Source organism: Haliotis rufescens, unplaced genomic scaffold, assembly GCF_023055435.1.
Source record: "Haliotis rufescens isolate VD_foot unplaced genomic scaffold, xgHalRufe1.0.p SCAF_1, whole genome shotgun sequence".
Taxonomy (NCBI): Eukaryota; Metazoa; Mollusca; class Gastropoda; order Lepetellida; family Haliotidae; genus Haliotis; species Haliotis rufescens.
In genome coordinates this window covers 90,490,074-90,510,534 of record NW_025963779.1, presented here as the reverse complement: position 1 = coordinate 90,510,534, position 20,461 = coordinate 90,490,074, and the positions used below count along the sequence as shown (strand labels likewise).

General features: G+C 41.2%; 1 protein-coding gene across 5 annotated transcripts; it reads right to left on the bottom strand.

The window, feature by feature from the left end:
• Positions 1–543: 543 nt before the first annotated feature.
• LOC124134174 lies at positions 544–20,451 on the bottom strand. 5 transcript variants are annotated; one of them, XR_007223241.1, is made up of 3 exons: positions 20,381–20,451; positions 2,567–11,128; positions 544–784 (listed from the first exon to the last, which is right to left on the bottom strand). XR_007223241.1 is itself a non-coding variant. In XM_046498881.2 (2 exons), the coding sequence occupies exon 2, from the start codon at positions 11,107–11,109 to the stop codon at positions 5,248–5,250; it is 5,862 nt and encodes a 1,953-aa protein (XP_046354837.2). In that variant the 5' UTR covers positions 11,110–11,128; positions 20,381–20,451; the 3' UTR covers positions 544–5,247. The 5 variants fall into 5 exon arrangements, 3 of the variants coding, with proteins under 3 accessions (XP_046354837.2, XP_046354836.2, XP_046354838.2); XR_007223240.1 differs by having other exon boundaries at positions 544–1,289; positions 3,083–11,128; XM_046498881.2 differs by having other exon boundaries at positions 544–11,128.
• Positions 20,452–20,461: the final 10 nt, after the last annotated feature.

The following is a 20,461-nucleotide window of genomic DNA, read 5'->3' as shown; positions in this document are numbered from 1 at the left end:
TGTTTAACACTGCACTCAGCAACATTCCGGCTATGTGACGGCGGTCTGTAACAGTTTGTTGTTTAACACTGCACTCAGCAACATTCCGGCTATGTGACAGCGGTCTGTAACAGTTTGTTGTTTAACACTGCACTCCGCAATCAAGTCATCAAGTCTGACCACTTGATCCATTTCGTTGCCTTGTATGACTTGAGCAACAGAGTGCTGGGATGTGTTATGCTCTGAAAACAAAGTGATTGCAGAGGATGAATGAGTGAGTCAGGTTTAACTCTACTTTCAGTCACATGCCGGCGCATCAGATTAATGTGTGAGTAAACCCAAAGTGAAATTCACCAGCAGTTATGCTGCTGACAAACCAAGGATAATGATCAGGGCCACCTTACAATTATAGGATCCTTGCACACCTAAGGGACACCACTCTGCACAGTCAATTGTGACAGCTTTGATGATTGGGCCATCCGTGGCTCCAACAGATGGCTGAAAAGATCGACATGATGATTCATCACTCTGCATTGCATGCCAGGAAACAAAACAACTTGTAGACAGTGTTGCACACTTTATTCAAGCTATTCACAAGTCTGCAATATCAATATTCCAAGTAAATGAATTAATTTACAATCAAATTTATTCTAGATATAAAAGGACATGAAAACATGCAGACTGACCACTTTAGGCCATAAAGCTTATCTGAGCACTTTCGTCAAAACAAAACAAGCATGAAATACTTGTATCCCCCTGCCAATACCGCTATATTCAGTCCAAATCAAAGTCTTTGCCATGGAACCTCGGAAGATAAATGTTTAAAAAATCCCAAACTATCAAAAGGCACTAGTTCACCACTAGACCTATCTATGTGCCAAGTTTGCTCAAGGTATCTCTGGTTCTGCCCCGGAAACAAAATGTGACGGACAGCACCCATTCCTATATCCCCCTTCCCCTTCATGGCAGGGGACAATAATCTCTTATCCCATCAGTTTCCTGTTGAAATTAAGGTGGTTTCTGAGTTTCTGGGGATTAGTGGTGCCTTTTTCTGGGGACCCTGTAAATCTTTGCCTTTCATCATAAATACAATGAAAAGGATCTCTTGACCAACAATCTTCATGTAGACCAAACAGTCACTATAAATCAAATGAAAAAAAATCCGCAGAACAAAACTTTCCGTAAGCAGACCAAGAATAACAATCAGCCTCCCTGTAATTGAACATGTGAGCAGACTAGGGCTGGCACGAGTAACTCTGGAACTCGGGTCAAGTGGGTCCTGAGTAGGACCCGGGTACCCACTGGAGTACCTGAAGTCCTGGGCCCACTTGCACAAAGCGATCTTAGCGCTAAGATGATTGTTACTCCCATACTTTAGCATAGGCTTACAATAGTCTTAGCGCTAAGATCGTTTTGTGCAAGTGGGCCCTGGACCTGTGGTTAGTCATGTGATATATTGTCAATGACAAGAAACAATAAAACTGCAGGGTTACTATAAAGTTGCATGCATTACTTCTAACTTCCTTATTTTTGAGTAAAGATAAAGCTTCAGTCAACTCTTGTGTATGCATGATCAGATCGTTTTTAACATGCATCTAAATTTTGTTTTACAGGGCTCCGGTGAAACAATTTCAGTTGGACATTTTCTACCCAACTCTTGAGACCTACAGCAGGTACCCCGGAGGGGTTTGGCGAAAGGGGGTCTGGCAAAAGGGGGTCAGGTATCGGGGTAGTAAATTTGGACTCGTCCCAGCCCTGCACACACTGACCACTTTGGCAATGGTGAGAAATGAAAGTTTGTCCAGCCTAACAAAGCCGACAGGATACATGTTGGTTTCACAAACTGTACACTATATCCATAACCTCAAAATATATGACTGAAACCTCGGCAATGTTATACACGCATATCAATGAGCACAAATATCTTGGATATACAAAAATAGCAGCAGGAAGTAGATTTGAAGACTTCATTTTCCAAGTTATGTCAACATTCATATTATATAATTTCTCATGACTAGATCACACATACACTGAACAGTTAACAGCGCTGCATCATAAAGTTGGTGCAAGTTTTCCACCAGTCAGCAATATTCCAGCTGTATCACCCGGACTGTAAATAGTTGAGTCTGGGCCAGGAAAGGCATCGATTATTAGCAAGACCGCTATTCCTTGCTGGAGTATGACGACTCATCAGCTAGGTCATACATGCCCCCAGCTCAAGCAATGGAGAATGGAGACTGTTCTGCCCTGGAATATCCGCAGTTGCCCAATTACAGAAGTAGGAACAAAACTTGTACCTTATTTGCAGTATTAAACGCACTGCTTTAAATAAGCACCCTGACAAACTTCTAAACCAATTTGTAAGTATAGTCTTTGCGCCCCTACTGAGACCGAACATTTGCAAGTCTGCAATATCAATATTCCAAGTAAATGAATTAATTTACAATCAAATTTATTCTAGATATAAAAGGACATGAAAACATGCAGACTGACCACTTTAGGCCATAAAGCTTATCTGAGCACTTTCGTCAAAACAAAACAAGCATGAAATACTTGTATCCCCCTGTCAAAGTCTTTGCCATGGAACCTCGGAAGATAAATGTTTAAAAAATCCCAAACTATCAAAAGGCACTAGTTCACCACTAGACCTATCTATGTGCCAAGTTTGCTCAAGGTATCTCTTATGGGTCGTGAGTTCTGCCCCGGAAACAAAATGTGACGGACAGCACCCATTCCTAAATCCCACTTCCCCTTCATGGCAGGGGACAATAATCTCTTATCCCATCAATTTCCTGTTGAAATTAAGGTGGTTTCTGAGTTTCTGGGGATTAGTGGTGCCTTTTTCTGGGGACCCTGTAAATCTTTGCCTTTCATCATAAATACAATGAAAAGGATCTCTTGACCAACAATCTTCATGTAGACCAAAAAGTCACTATAAATCAAATGAAAAATAATCCGCAGAACAAAACTTTCCGTAAGCAGACCAAGAATAACAATCAGCCTCCCTGTAATTGAACATGTGAGCAGACTAGGGCTGGCACGAGTAACTCTGGAACTCGGGTCAAGTGGGTCCTGAGTAGGACCCGGGTACCCACTGGAGTACCTGAAGTCCTGGACCTGTGGTTAGTCATGTGATATATTGTCTAATGACAAAAAAACAATAAAACTGCAGGGTTACTCTAAAGTTGCATGCATTACTTCTAACTTCGTTATTTTTGAGTAAAGATAAAGCTTCTGTCAACTCTTGTGTATGCATGATCAGATCGTTTTTAACATGCATCTAAATTTTGTTTTACAGGGCTCCGGTGAAACAATTTCAGTTGGACATTTTCTACCCAACTCTTGAGACCTACAGCAGGTACCACGGAAGGGTCTGGCAAAAGGGGGTCTGGCAAAAGGGGGTCAGGTATCGGGGTAGTAAATTTGGACTCGTCCCAGCCCTGCACACTCTGACCACTTTGGCAATGGTGAGAAAGCCGACAGGATACATGTTGGTTTCACAAACTGTACACTATATCCATAACCTCAAAATATATGACTGAAACCTTGGCAATGTTATACATGCATATCAATGAGCACAAATATCTTGGATATTCAAAAATAGCAGCAGGAAGTAGATTTGAAGACTTCATTTTCCAAGTTATGTCAACATTCATATTATTTAATTTCTCATGACTAGATCACACATACACTGAACAGTCAACAGTGCTGCATCATAAAGTTGGTGCAAGTTTTCCACCAGTCAGCAATATTCCAGCTGTATCACCCGGACTGTAAATAGTTGAGTCTGGGCCAGGAAAGGCACCGATTAATAGCAAGACCGCTATTCCTTGCTGGAGTATGACGACTCATCAGCTAGGTCATACATGCCCCCAGCTCAAGCAATGGAGACTGGAGACTGTTCTGCCCTGGTATTCCCCCAGTTGCCCAATTACAGAAGTAGGGACAAAACATGTACCGTATTTGCTGTATTAAACGCACTGCTATAAATAAGCACCCTGACCAACTTCTAAACCAATTTGTAAGTATAGTCTTTGCGCCCCTACTGAGACCGAACATTTGCATGACAGTTCATATTTCCTTGTATAAATTACTGATTTCTTACCGAAAGTGACGGTGTAGAAGAGGAATATAAAGTAAACATTATTGAAAACGGTAGCCCTGGTCCCATAGAGAAGGAACCGTGACACCCAAGAACAGCTGGTTGTTCAGCTCGGGCTACCCATCCTCGTTCATCCAGTGATGTATACCCTGGACCCACACACCACCAGAGCTTCATGTTGAACGTGATGTCACCAGCTCCAGCTCCCATATCACTAACAGAGCACACAATTTCCCTAGCTTGAAATCAGTTAACAACTAATCCAAATGCCTATTCTGAACAGGAGTTCTGGATAGATCTACATTCAAAATTGCAGCCTCATCTTAGTAACGAGATGTATTTAGAGGAATCACAAGATCGTAATAAAGATATTTCAGCTGGAAAAGATGACAACAGACTTTGACGTTATATGACGCTTAGACAGTCTGTCAATCTTTACAGAAATGTCACTAGCCCAATTTAAACGTCTCTGGCATTTGGCTTGAAAGTAGGCAGCTATTTTGAACATGGCTTCAAAACAAAGCTAAGGTGGGTCCAGGGTACATATCATAACAATGGAGATACACACTGCGAGGATGTGATTACCCTCAAATGGGGTGAAGTCTTCCTGAAACCACTATGTCATACTGTCCTCCTATGGGCTGAAACAGCTGAGGAAGCTTTCTTATAGGACAGGTACTAACTATATATATAAAAAAACAAACACAAAAAGTACAGTGCATTTTCAAGAACGCGCTAGCCAAAACAAAAAAAGAACGGTATTATATCCCTCAAGACAATACAACAAGCATGTATCCTTGATAAACATACTGGTATCAATGCTGAAATGTCTCTTGACACAAACAGTTGCTTGCTAAGCGATTAGGTTTCATAACAACACGGGAAATGGGCTTCACACATCAGATGGGGAACCAAACCTTGGCCTTTAGCATGACAAAGCAACGCTCCTACCATCATTACATATCATCCCATCAGTGAATTGTTCCATCCATAGATGGAGAGCCATAATCAAAAGAGCAGGCTGACTGGCCTCCACAGAGAGATAATTCAAATCAAGATTCTACAACAACCAAAGATATGCTCAGTGATAACAAAACATCAGCTGAAGGTCACCTAGCACAACAGCATCATGACTGAGGGATGAGGCTGAAGATGTGTCTGTCGCGTCAATCGTAATCCATGGGTTCCTGTTTGACCTTGACAAGCCTCTGTGTCTGCTGTGTGTCCTCAGGCAGTGGAGTGTCTGCCAAGGTCTCCGAATCAGTCTCTGTCTTCTTCTTCACATCCTGGCTCCCAGCATTATTGGAAATCTTTCTGTCAGAACTTGAACTTATTGATGACTTGGCTGGCGATAGGGCCACTTTTGGCGATGCATCTCCACTGGGACTAGACTTTACGGAACCAGCTCTCTTGTTGGAGCAAATGAATGCCATGCCATGTATTCTCATGTGTGTCTTCAACTGCTTGTCAGTATCAAACGTTGTTGAACATACAGTACATTCAAGTGGATTGTCAGACTTCCTTGTCGCCATAGAATGGTTCGTCCATCTGGATTTCTTTATTGGTGGTGGGGACAGTTCCTCCGAGTCAGAAATTATTTCCTCCTCTTCTGTCTTCATGCCCCTGTCTTGCAAGTACTTGTACGAGTCTCGGATCTTGTGGACAAGGAACAGGTGCTTCTTGAGAGTGGCCAGGATTGCGAAACAGAGGCCACAGTCAGGACACTGGTTGGCGTTGTCAGAGTTGTGCTCCTTGATGTGTTCAGCAAAGTGAACAGCATCCTCCGTGACGACAGGACATTTGGCACAAGTATAATGCAAGTCCCCCTCAACTCGAAGTCGCTTCACAGGTGGGGGGGACGATGGCTTGGATGAAGTATCAGAGCTGTGCCTTTCTGTATTACTGATGTCAGAGCTATCAGAGCGACGACGATGGTGTTTGTGCATTTTCCTCATGTGTTTCTCTAAACCTGACTGACTTGCAAAACTCTTTTCAATTTTCTTCTCTTTACATATATTACAAGAGAAAAGAGACCGTTTACCGTCATGAACCACACCGACGTGACTCACCAGGGCTGATTTGGTGTCATATGACAGACCACAGAGGTGGCACGGAAAACTGACATGTTCCTTCTTCACATGTTCTGTCAGGAGGTTAAACTTGCGGAACATCTTACCACAGTGCTCACACACATGATCCATTGTCTTGTAACCAGCTTTGACTGACTTAGCAAGAGTGACGCCACAGGTTACTTCATGGTTCATCAACGTGGATGCATTCTTCCAACCCCTTTTCTGACATTTTGTACAAATAAGCTGTCCATTAGCTACATGCTGTTTCAGGTGAGCTATTAAAGCGTTCATGTTGCTGCAGTCCCTGTTGCAGATGGTGCACACACACTTCCTGTCTTGTTGGTGGAACGGCAGTGCTGTGTTCTCCGTGAACATTCCACAGCCTATTTGATGGGATTTCACTTCACCAAAGCTCTCCCATCCCATCTTCTGACACCGGCAGCAAATGAGAGCTCCTTTTGTAACATGCTGCGTTATGTGGCGGTGCAAGTAGCTTGTTGGCCGATATTGCAATGAACACCGACAGAGGCTGCACATCTCGCCGGGCAGGATGTTCATGTAGTCTTGTCCGCACGTCTCGTGGTGACCCTCCAGCTCCTCCTTCGTGGTGAAACTGGATCTCTGACACTTACAGCACACGAGTGTTCCCTCCTTCACATGCTGCTGAAGGTGGACAACGAGCTGTTCGAGGTAGTCAAACGTCATCGCACAGACATAGCAGTAATTGTGCTCTAAGGGGTAGTCCGTGAAACCACATGCATACTCATGAGATTTGAACTCCTCTCGACTTTGAAACTGCATCCTCTGACAATGGCGACACATCATCTTCCCCTTGGTAATGTGTGTGAGGATATGATTCTTCAAGTAAACCCGCTGGATGAATTGGCAGCATACTCGGCACTGAACCTTGGTGTCTGGATCAGCTACAAGATCAGGCCCCTTACAAGACGGAGTATGCCCTTCCAGTTGGGCTCCCGTCTTGAAGACCATCACCTTGCAGACCGAACACATCTTATCACCATTGTGGCTGTGATCTTGGATGTGGATTAATAGCCTGTCTTTTGAAGGAAACTTGGCATGACACAAGTTACACGAAAACACATATTGGGAACTACTGAGAGTGCTTTTACTTTTCAGAGATGCCTTGAAAGTTCTCTTCATGGGAAGATTACTTTCACAGCTCTGTAGATGAGCTGCTAATTCTCCTGCCGAATCTAAACACTTTTTGCAGTGCTTGCAACTGAAGTCTTTAACCTTCTTCAAGCGAATTGTGTTCCCTGATAGAGGCATGAGGGACTGTTTCGAGATTGTGATCAGCTGCACGGGGAATGGTTTGGTCGGACCCTTAAGGCCCACAGATGACTCTGATGAGGCTTTGTCTGGACTTTTAGTAGCCATTGGGCACTTATGTTTCGAGTAATCACTTGCCATGATATACTTACATCTAGCACACATTGCTACCGTGATGGGCACCGTGGGTATGGACTGAGTCTGTGGCTTGCAATCATGCTTCTTCAAAGCAGCAGCTGATGGGTTTGTCACTTTACATTTTCCACACTGGTAGGTGACCTTGGTGTGTTCATGACGCCCCACTGAGTGTGGCTGTACAGGATGTACCTTCTGACGATGTTTCTCCAAGGCAAGGACACAGTTGAACATCAGGTCACAGCAGTTGCAGGACACTGTCTGCAGTTTTCTATGAACTGCTTGCATGTGTTGAATGAGCAGCTGCTTTGAAGTAAAAACGGGCATCTTCGGGTAGCAGTCGCTGCACTGATACCCAAACTTTGCGTTCTTCTTCAGCTCCTGCATGTGGTGATCCATGTGCTTCTCCAACAGACAACTTGACTTGAGCAGGATCATGCACAGTCCACACATGGTCCTACTGGTGCCCTGCTGAGGAACAGCTTCAAGGCCATGGGTATTTTGAATATGAAACTTTAAAAGTTCTGCTGTTTGGAACCCTTCATTGCATGAACTGCATTTGATAATGCTCTTTACATGCTCTTTCATACAATGTTCCTTGATCTTGGGGAGACTTTCCAGATGGATGTTGCACACTGGGCATTGAAGAAGGAAGATTCTGTTTTGGTGGTAGCATTCATCATTAAGATGCCTCACAAACGACATACTCTTGTTTGTAAAAGGCTTGCCACATTCCGGACAGACATAATCTGACATGTTTGAGTGGATCTTCATGTGGGCATTCAAGGCACACAGTCTCGGCAGGATTTTGGAACAAACAAGACACTGGAAGGCAAAGGAGCAAACTAATTCATTAGCACCAAAATGGATCTTGAGGATTTTTTCATTTGCAAAAACCTGCCTGCATTCCAAACAGCGGACCATAACTTTGTCAGGGTCCTTTGGTGGAACATTAAACTTATCTGTTGCCTTTTGAAGATCCTCTTCAGACGGGGTCACAATAGATAAGTTGTCAGAGTTTATTTTCAGTGGTGGGGGAACCTTAGATGTACTTGATGCATCAACATGCAGTCTCAGATGAGTCAAGAGCTGACATTTATTCGTAAACTTAAAATCTCCTTTGCATTTGTCACAGTGGTACTTGATTACAATGCTGCAGCGCGTCATGTGATGATCCAGACTTGTCTTCAGTACGTAGCTGTCGCCACACTCGAGACAACCCTGTTGTTTCTTGTCCGCGAATGAAGGGTGTTTTGACCCCTTATAACACTTCATGGTATTTCTCCGCTGAAGAAATTCTGACACTTTTCCCAAGTCAATAGACTTCACTTCATGCTGCATGCACTTATCATAAACAAGCTTTTCAAAACTTTCTACTTCTTCCTCACTTTTTGACACAAGAGTATTTGTTGACATGACAGGCTCCAAAGATGCAACACTGACTGTCACACTTGTTGCAATCTCCGAATGGGCAGTGGCGGAACTTGTATCTTTGCTTGAGACAGTGGGAAGTGAAGCAAACATGGGACCCCTGTCATTGCCCTGTGTTCTAAAGGGAACTAGTAATGCCACAGTTTTGGTCTGAGCTCCTTCCATCCCCTTGGCAACAAGGGCCTGTGACATGGGTGCCACAGATGTGGTGCTGATCACGCGACTTGGCAGTGTCGGAGTAACCATGGTCTTCATGGCCATATAAGGCAGGACTTTCGGAGATGGCAGCGTGGTGATCAGGGATGCTGGCTGTGTTATGACGGTATGAGATACAGTACTTGGTTCTGTCCTACACATACTCTCTGGCAGACGGAACCGCTCCGTCATATCCTGTGTCTTGCTGCAGCTGCCAACCCGGGCTTCTTGAACAGAAGTCTGAGCATCTTCATACCCCTGGTCCTGTGGCTCGGATTTTATCTTCTGAACTGTTTCAGCGATGTTGGAAAGAAGAGTACTTGCTTGAGTTGTTGTTGCTGCCGACTCCGTATCTGCTTCTTTCCCAGCATCTGATGTTTTCAGTGTGTTCAGCTCTGGGTCATGTAGAGAGGACGTTTGTTGGTATAGATCATGCAGGATATCAGCTTCTTTGGTCTGGGTCTCAGTGCTGGGGCTCTCACCATTCTGGTTCTTGGTGACTAACGAGTCTCCCTCAGTTCTCTCTGTCAAATTAGGCCTCTCCTCATGACCATTCTCTGAACTCTCACAGAGTGTGTATCTATCATTCACTCCCGCTGTGGGGCCATGTGGGCTGGCTTGATCTTCACCGTCTTCCATATTTCCATCATGCTTCGGTGAAGAGTCTTCTTCCTCTGGATTAACTTGTGATGCTTCTTCTACCATGGAGCTATGTGGGCTGGCTTGACGTTCACCATCTTCCATATTGCCACCATTCTGTTGTGAAGAGTCCCCTTCCTCTGGATTAACTTGTGATGCTTCTCCTGCCGTGGGGCCATGTGGGCTGGCTTGACGTTCACCATCTTCCATATTGCCACCATTCTGTAGTGGAGAATCCCCTTCCTCTTGATTAACTTGTGATGCTTCTCCTGCCGTGGGGCCATGTGGGCTGGCTTGACGTTCACCATCTTCCATATTGCCACCATTCTGTGGTGAAGAATCCCCTTCCTCTTCAAAAGCTTGTGATGCGTCTCCTGTGATGGGGCTGGTGAAATCTTCTTGGGAGTTGTTACCCCTGGACAGGCCTCCGGAGTTTTCAAGATCAATTATTGCGAGGGGATCACTTGAATCTAGATCAACTTCCTCATCAAAGTTGACAGTCCGGACATCACTGATCTCAATTCTTAGTTCTGCATCACTGTCAGGCCCACTCTCTTGGTCTGCCATTCCACTCCAGCTTGTGTCCTCCGGGTCTTGTGAACTGCCAATACTTGACACTGTTTCACCTTCTAGTTCTACATTTTCTCTATCAACCTCCATTGGTGTGTCTTCAGACTCAATCTTACTTCGATTGTTAATCACATCCATTTCCGTACTTTTATCAGTTACATTTAATAATGTTTCACTCCTGCCTTCTGGAAGAGTCAGAGACTCACAGACAGTCTGGTTTGAGTCTATTGTGTCTTTTTCACTTTCGCGTTTGACAAATGTTTTCTGACCCTTAACCGATACATGTGTCGTACCGCCAGTGTCATCTGAAGCTACTTTCTGTACAACTTCCCTTGACTGCTTTTCATCTTTACCTGATGGATTTACACCATCCTCTACCACATCATGGCTTCTACAGACAGCAGAAAGCTGTCGTACCCTTTTGTCAGGAGACTTTGCATCACTGTGATCTTGACACCGAGTACCACCATTACAGATCAAGGGAGGAGACGGTCCAGTGAACACAGCTCCATCATGTTTTACAACACTGTTCACAGATTCCTGGCACTGTTTGAACATAAGCTGATCTGGTCTGTCCTCCTTTGTACACCTATTAACATCTGCGGTGCTGCCATCTGTAGGAGAGGGGAGAGCACAGCTGTGTTGTGCCTGGCTGGCCCCAGAGTGACCCAAGGACCCAGCTTCACCATTCATCATTCTAGTTCATCATCGTCATCTGCAAAATAAGTCACAACTATTACCACCCATGGACTGTCAACAATCATTATTCATAATAAAATCCAGATATCAGACTGGTTGCTGCCTTCTCAAAACTGATACAAGATGACTGGCCATCATGAACAGCATGACACCAGGTTAGAAATTGACAAAAATCCTATGGTCCTTGCCAAACAGGTGAGGTAAGGACTATTAGAAATTTGCCATTTTTAATGGTTTTGCTATACGTTATTATCATATGGACTAGTAGACGAAAACAGTTAGTTTCTAGAGCTGTGATGTCATTATGTTTGATTACAACTGACTATTCAGACCTTACAATATCATATTCAGCGTCTGCTGATAGACTCCAAGACATACTATGGAAGCAACAAAAACTCACTGAACTTGTGGATTCATACAGGATCTTACGACCTGACTGGGCTTGTGCAATAATACATAAGGCCAGGGGGTACACAAACAAATTTATCAGTTCACAAGCTACAAAGACATATTTTCAGTAACAAATTATTTGAGTGTTTGACAATTCCATCCATTTGTAATCAGACTATTAGTATGGTACATATAACTCAAAGTGTGACCTGAGTTGAATGTGACGAGACAAACAAGTGATGTGAGTTCGAACATTATGATGTAAAGGAATCTGTAGCCAACCTGTACGGGTTTTTACAAGATGGCAACTGGCTAATCAGATAGATAGATAGATTGTTTTTCAGAAGACAGCAAAACAGCATATCATAATTCAATATTGTATAAAACATCATATCCCTAATTCACTGTGGTATAAAACATCATTTTCCTAACTCAATAGGGCTGGGACGATACACTAACTGTGCAATCCGATACCGGTATGTATCACGATACCTTGTTTACAATCCGATATGTATCACGATACCTTGTTTACGATCCGATACGTATCAAGATGCATGTATGTGCTCTTATCTTGGTGCGTAAGTCATTTTTTTTCATAGACAGGCCATGATAGTCAAATACCTGGCACACTGACTATTTACAGATAGCACTGTCAAGTATGGCGCAGTGGATGAAATTATTTCCTTTTTCACTACTAATTTTCACTACTAATTAACGTTTGGTGTAACAGCCATTAAAGTGAACCTTTTAGGTATGAACTGATGTTTTTTACTTAGTGTGTGAGTGTGATCGATACTTGTATCGGGAAGTAAAAGATCGTAATCCACCAATGCATCGGTGTATCGTCCCACCACTATAATTCAATATGGTATAAAACATCGTATCCATAATTCAATGTTGTATAGAACAGCATATTTTTTCATGCAATATGACATAAAACAGCACATCAACAATCCACCTCAATATAAAACACCATATCCCTCGTTCAATATGATATAAAGCAAAATATCTTATTCAATATGGCATAAAACATCTTAAGGCCTTGTTCAATATGGTATAGATAATAACATGAGAAATACTAGATTGACATTGTCGCAAGCTGAGTATAAGGTATTGGAGATTGATGTTACCAAGGCTTCACTGAAGACAATATCAACTTTCGGAATTCAACTTCATAATTCTTTCAATATGATGTTTTGGTACAAAAGGTATACTAGCGTCAGTACGTTGCATTGAAAGAAAAAGAAGAGATAATCCATAAGACTACTCTCTCTTCATAGTCTACAGCTTCCAAAATGCCACATAGAGGTACGGTTTCATTGAGTACTGTTACCTCTGTAGCTGACATTATGTAGGCAAAATGTGACAGAGACATCAAAGAAAGGGAGCCATGAAGAGGGAAGACGTTTCCAGTTTACATTACAACCTTATCTTACAGTGTACTGTACTAAAACAAATCTACATGAGGGCCTTTACCAGCCCACATGGAATCTAGCTTCAGATAATACCACCCTAATGGGAGATAGTCTCAAACATGGCTGACAACCCTCGGTTGCACAAATCAATATCAAACATCTTCTGAGGAATACAAACTCATATTACCCAGTTGTCATATTGCAACAGCCCACAAAAGCAACTAGCATTAGTCTGTTGTTGCTTACAATGCAACTGCAATCTTCTCACACACATGCAGAACATGGAGGTCAGAGGTCACTTCCTGCATGACCCACATAATGAGCAGCAAGCTGCCTACTCCTATCATGGAGTTCAGCTGTCCTCGCTGACCTAGATCCCGACAGCTCAACTCACCCATCCACTACAGGCTGTGGCCACATAACTAGCAGTCTCAACCACACAAGATGGAATAAACTAGTCAAAACAAACTGTAAATTCTTACATATTTCTGACAAGCAGACCCAGGTCAAATTAAACTGTTTTCCATTATGCTGTTCAGCATTAAATCAAACTGAGAACTAGTCATGCTTATGTCGCTATCTTACACATCACCATGACACAGACACATATTCAATGCTTTTCTATTCTGCAAATTCAGATCCAATAATTCAACCTGTTTTTACATGTATTGTTGATGTATTGTCTGAAGTGGCAGTCATCCTGTCAAGCCAAGCTACATGATTTCCTAACATGTATTTCTTATCATGACTAATAAATTCAAATAATTTGTTACTGAAAATCCATTCATTTACATTTTTCTGACCAGGGTTCTCAGTCTGGATATTGCACATGTATCACAGCAATGAAATGTGTTTGCTGGTTCACAGTCAGCAATATTTCAGGTATATATAGACAGTTTGTAAATACTCATTACAGGGGGACTAAGTTCTATGGTGCACATTCACAATCATTGTTGTAATTAACGAGAAATTGTGACCTGGTCTACGTGTAACAATGTTGGTAGGTATTTGCTGCAGATAAAACTGAAGCTTCCAGTCATGAATCAACCTACTTTGACTGCCTTGTCCTTTTCAAACTAGCCTCCATCAACAGGTGATGCTATAACCAGCCAGCACTTCCTCCTTGTGAGGTTCTATCATGCACGTACTTCACTGCAGGTGCTTGTTTCATCACATTATGTATTGTCGTTAAGCATCATTTGAAGAAACTATACATCCTATAGTGACATGAAGACTGGAGTCTTACACCACTATTTGGTTGTGATACATGCCCTGGACCCATTGGACTTGTTTCGGAAGTGACATCTCCATCTCCATCACTCTTAGTACACGCAGGAGTGAAATATTGTAATTGGAAACAAACTCAAAGCAAGCTATGGTAGCAAATGAGTCCAGGGCCCCGTCCACAAAGCAATCTTAGTGCTACGACTGTTGTAAGCCTATGTTAAAGTATGGGAGTTACGATCACCTTAGCGCTAAGATCGCTTTGTGGAACAGGGCCCAGGGTACTAAAGTAGAGATAATTTATGGATAACAATTTCTTTATTTACTGTATAGGTGACGTTTCGGCAAGGCTTGACAATGGTGTAAGGACCTATACTGAAACGTCTCCTTTACAATAAGTACAGAACTTGTTATTCATGAATTATCTCTATTTAATGCCTAACAAACAACTCAGGGCTCAGGGTATTTATCCAGTTTTTATAGAGAGGACAAATGAGGATGTTCAAGTATTTCATCCAAGTTATGTGACATGATGACATGCTCCGGACCCAACTACTACGCTTTGTTCATTATATCCAGTGTTCTCTGTGACTCGTCAAACAGCATGGACTGGGGGCTGACATCAGCGAAGATGCCACATCTTTCTTTGATTTCAAAAGCATAGAAAGATAGAACGTCAGAATTGCTAACAAGACTGAAGTCTCTAGGCATTTGTTTAATGTTTCTCCAGTACCAAGTAGTATTTGGAAATAAAGAGTTAAGAAAAGTTGCCAGAACTGGTAGTTTTTTGTGTGTCTTTTGCTGTATAAACTGGCATTTAAAAAAGTCATCGGAAATACTGATAATCTCCACACACCATCACTTGACCAGACCTGGACTGTAAATAACCGTGCCTGCACCAGACAATCCAGTCAATGATATTGGGAGCAATGATCCACGTTGTCGGGGTATGCAGAGATTTACCTAGGATTCCGAACTAAGTGCCCTTGGCAGGCAAATTGAAAAAAAAAGATGATATTGTTCAAAATAGGATTTTTTTTCGGGCTTATAATTTTGTAAATCATGAGGAAATAGGAATCTAAAAATTTAAATTGGGAATACAAATTGTCATTTGCTGTGGACTTGGGGCTGAATATTGGCCTTTGAGCAGGTCCAGATATAGCCCTGGTGTAATGTCACCCCATCAACCAGGTACCAAGCCTTCCATCAGATCCATTTGGTCGCCTCTTTAAAGTAGGACCAGCATAGGTAGCTTGTGACCGATCCTAACCAAATATCTCCACGGGGAGACTACAGTCTGATCTCATTTCCTCCATACCACGCTACTAACCCACTGACATTAATCCTTGTAACAGGAGTATGACAACATAAAGATGGTGTAATTGAGAGACTGCTTAACATCTAAATCAGAACTTTCAAATCAATATTATGATGGCCTGTATTGTACAACTAAAAAACATTAATGACCACCCAATTCTTCCATATTAACACAGTTAATCTGTCATGCAATGAAAGCTTTATTATACAACTAAAAACCGCTAAGGACCACCAGATTACCAGGAGTGAGTGAGTGAGTGAGTGAGTGAGTGAGTGAGTGAGTGAGTGAGTGAGTGAGTGAGTGAGTGAGTGAGTGAGTGAGAGGTTTTCCGCCGGTTTTAGCAATATTCCAGCAATATCACCGTGGGGGACACCAGAAATGGGCTTCACACATTGTACCCAATCAAACCCGGGTCTTCAGCGTGATGGGCGAATGCTTTAACCACTAGGCTACCCAACTGTCCCCTCCCCCTCCCCAAGGTTGCACTGAATCATAGACTCTTAGAAACATGACTCCCAGTTTCTGATTAACAAGGATGAGGTTAATCTCTGTCACAGGAAATGGGACATATTGAAATCAGTCGGAAACTTTGGTGTTGAGCTAATCGCCTCAAGTAAGCACTAAACATCAATGGATTTGTGTTTCGCATTTTCTCACACAAATCACTTCAGAGTCCCAATACGTAGTGACCTATACATTGATGAATCTACAGAAGGGTATACATACAGGACCAGTGTAGTGATCATCTTCAGAAACAAATGCCTTGCTATTTGCTCATGATAAAAAAGCAGGCAGAAGTAAACATGGTCAAAGGGAGGGAACTCCACACCATCCAAGATCAATATGGAGGAAACAAACAGTTCCCAAGGTCAAGGTCATAACATCTGAAACGTAAATCTATGCATAAGGCTTGTTCAACTGGATATCTGCCTAACCGTAGCACAATCTGAACTATTAATAGGTCAAGTTTCAAATAACAACAAAAGTAATCAAACTGTGATCAACCAAAGAGTATATTATGTATACATGTAGTGAGTAATTGAGCATAACATAGCTACTGCACTGGCCATGATTTGACTCAGTTTGGAAGTTGTAACGAGCAGTTTCATGTTAAAATTAACCAGAAGTGTTGACCTTGGAAACTGAATACATGTACTTGAATAGTGCAAAGCCACAATGATTTAATTATTTGATTTTTATCCATATTTGTAAAAAATGTGAGGTGGGATGTATCATATATTCATATTTTATTTATCGCAATCTGTAGAAACTTTGGAACAATGAAATGGTGTTTGGTAGTTAGGCAAGGTTATGAAAATCAAATATCTAATTCATTACTGATTAACATAGATTGCCCAGAATTACTGGGTAGATGTATGGTCTATATATATGCACTTGTTAAACGAACATGGTCCAAGTAAGGATAGGATTAATGGATGAACAACTTCTTTATTACATTTAAGAGTGACGTTTCGGTGTAGGTTCTAACACTGTTATCAAGCATGTCTTACGCTACTGTAGCAACCAGCACTTGCACAAACTGCATATAAATGTGCTAATGCTTGGATGACAAAGTCCTCACATAATCAGACAGGCATCACATACTTGTCTGTCTCTCTGGCCATGCATATTTTCGCATGAGCCCAGACTACGGCATGTATGAGGAAACCTTATGGTGATGCAGGTTCACAGCTTTCGTGAAACTCACAAACAGAAAGCAGTAGACATTAATCTGAAACTAGTCTGAATAGTGATAACAAATAAGAACACTCATCATGAGCCCTTACTTCTAGTAGCCCAGCCACAGGATCCCTGTAACATAAGGCCTCAGGATCCCTGTAACATAAGGCCTCAGGATCCCTGTAACATAAGGCCTCAGGATCCCTGTAACATTAGGCCACATGATACCTGTAACATTAGGCCACATGATACCTGTAACATTAGGCCACAGGATACCTGTAACATTAGACAATCTAGCTAGCATGAATTGATTCCCCTCTCACTGAAACCAGGCCATGGCGTGATCTGTTAGCAAAACATAGCATCTACACTGTTTATTGGCCGTATGTACGCAGGGACAACAGAGAAACCGGCCATGTGTCATCCTTGTAACAACTACTGTCCTGCTACAAGATGGCTACCTTGCCATCTCATTTATCTACTCAAATAGTGTTCCAGTACCAAGGAATAATAACATACACAGAACAGTATATGTCTTCATTCAATAAGGTATTAAATTGCATATCCCTTATTTTACATGATATATAACAGCTCATCTTCTCATTCAATGATATAAAACAGTGTATCTTCTCATTCATTCAATATGATATTAAAACGTATAACCCTCATTCAATATGATATAAAACAGCACATCTTCTCATTTAATATGATATAAAACAGCATATCTTCTCATTCAGAATGATACAAAACAACATATCTTCTCATTCAATATTATATAAAACAGCGTATCTTCTCATTCAGAATGATACAAAACAGCATATCTTCTCATTCAATATTATATAAAACAGCGTATCTTCTCATTCAGAATGATATAAAACAGCAGATCTTCTCATTCAATATGGCATAAAACAGCGTATCTTCTCATTCAATATGGCATAAAACATATGGTATTGATCATGACAAAAGAAAGACCAGATGGACATTGTGTTAAGCTGAGTATCAGTAATTGAGATTGGTGCCAAAGGTATGATGTAGCATCTGCACTGAAACGTTGCATTGAAAAAAGAAATGGAAATCCCTATAGTATGTCAACTATGTCTTTATTAATACTACAGTTTCTAAACTGTCGCATTAGAATACATGTTACGGCCATTGTTCCCGCTGGATTTTGAAACTTCCAGTTCTTGTGGCCTGGCAGCTCTAATAATTACCAGTCCCACCCTAATTTTTGCCAGTCCCAACTTTCAACAAATAAAAAAATGTATGAAAATTACCTGGTTTTAATTCTTTCAACATCATGTTCAGTGCAAAAACATCATCTCTGAAGTAAGTTAATTAGATCTATACATCATTCACAGTAACTTCAGTCACAATTTTGTCCTTTTTTTTTAATATTTCGAGACGAAGTCACTACAAATGGATATTTAACCTCAAAGCAAAATGTTATTTCCTTGCAATAAAAATAAACAAGGTAAAACCCTGATGTTAAAAGACAAGCTGACCAAAGTTCGAAAAATGTACCTATATGAATATCGCCAATGTTTTGTTCAACAACAAAGAATCATAAGGTACTGGCAGTCACCTGAATTACCGGTCCAAGCCTAATTTTACCAGTAAAAAATGGTAACTACTGGTAAACGGGAACACTGTTACGGCTTTGCAGAGGAAACTTGTTTTTCACAGATGAACAGAACCAATAAAAAAAGAAGAGGCTTGAGTGCTTAATAGTACATTACTGCATTGAACGCAACGTAAAACATCTCCTAAATTTAGAAAATAAGAACTTTAAAAATATCATTTTTCTAAAGAAATAATGACCTGGACCTATCAGGAAACAGTCATTTGTAGCTGGAAAAGATGAATCACTGAGTACTTGGACAGGAGTGAGGTGTCCTAATGATACAAGACGTTCTGGTTGTATTTCAGATGGAAATAAGAGTGCAATTTGATTGGACTTCTATTTGTAGGGTTGTGTCACTTGAACGGGCACAAATTATAGGTGTGATGGCGATTGTGCTCCAGGGTATATATTATAATAGATTGGCGATTTAATACACTTGATATTTGGGGACGAAGGCTATTGATCTACTACATGAGATCGTTCCTACAGAATGTAAAGAATTTTTCGATCAGTCATACAATATTCATGTGCGTTAATTTGACAAGTTTATTTGAAACAACTATCATCAACAAATCTCATACTAAATAAAATTGTTATTTCACTGACAGTCAGACACTATGGTTTTTAGCTGACAGTTGGAATTTACATAATAAATTGAACATTTATCTTTTTCTTGAAATGAAAAAAACATTTTGAGTGATCTAACAAATTTGATATTTTCGTCAGGGCATTTTCCTGACCTTGATCCTAATGCTACAGACATGTTTACTTACGACAAGAGGCTAACTGTGGGTATGATGTTATCGATACTGATAAACAGTTACACACAGTTGAAGCTATTGTTTGTTCACTCTTTCCTCGTTGCTGAACTCTTCACACCATCTAAACATGTTTAATGTAGAACTCTTAAACGAAAAGTTGTCCTCAGATGCAAGTCAGAAAAGAATACTTATTGACCATTAGGGGATGACTTTTCTAAGTTAAGGCCAACTAATTTGTTATAACGTTCCACGTTAATTTCTCCCCAATGTTGCTGTTCTGAAATACAATTGATGAAGCAATACTATAATAGCTTTTCGAGGAAATGTATCAGAGACCATACACCGATAGTTACTCTCTGGTATCATTCACAATGACACAAATACATTGTGTCATGTATAAGCCGCACTTAAATGTAGTTAAACAGAACACTTAGTTGAAACAAAAATGACAACAATTACACTTTAGCACTTGAGAAATCACATTTACCATGAAGGTCAGGTCACACTGAGATTATTCTTGGTTAGGAAATATGACTAATATTTCCTACAATTTTGTTGCTTTACTTACACTTCAGTGTGGAGTTTTTTCTTGGAAAAAGTCTGTGGTTGCACATACTTCAATTTGCAAAAGAAAATTCTCTCTCATTGAGAAATATAAATTTGACCAATCTGTCAAGGTTCCCTCACTGTGAAACTCACACAATGCTATGTGTACAAAATGGCTGACATCCCTAGTCTGAAAAAGAGGCTGGTAAGCTGTTAAAACGTTGAACTGGGCTGCAATATAAACTGAATGTGTATTTGTTGAACAAAATAAGTTGTCAAACTCTATCAAGCAGAATTTCAAACCTAAAGTCACCTTTAATCAACTTTGTTACTGCACATGTCGATGTTACCGGGGACATATCACGTGACGCCGCTATACCATGATGCACCACTT

Excerpts from the sequence above, each read along its gene's own strand:
- LOC124134174 (XM_046498881.2), bottom strand. The coding sequence starts at position 11,109 with ATGATGAATGGTGAAGCTGGGTCCTTGGGTCACTCTGGGGCCAGCCAG.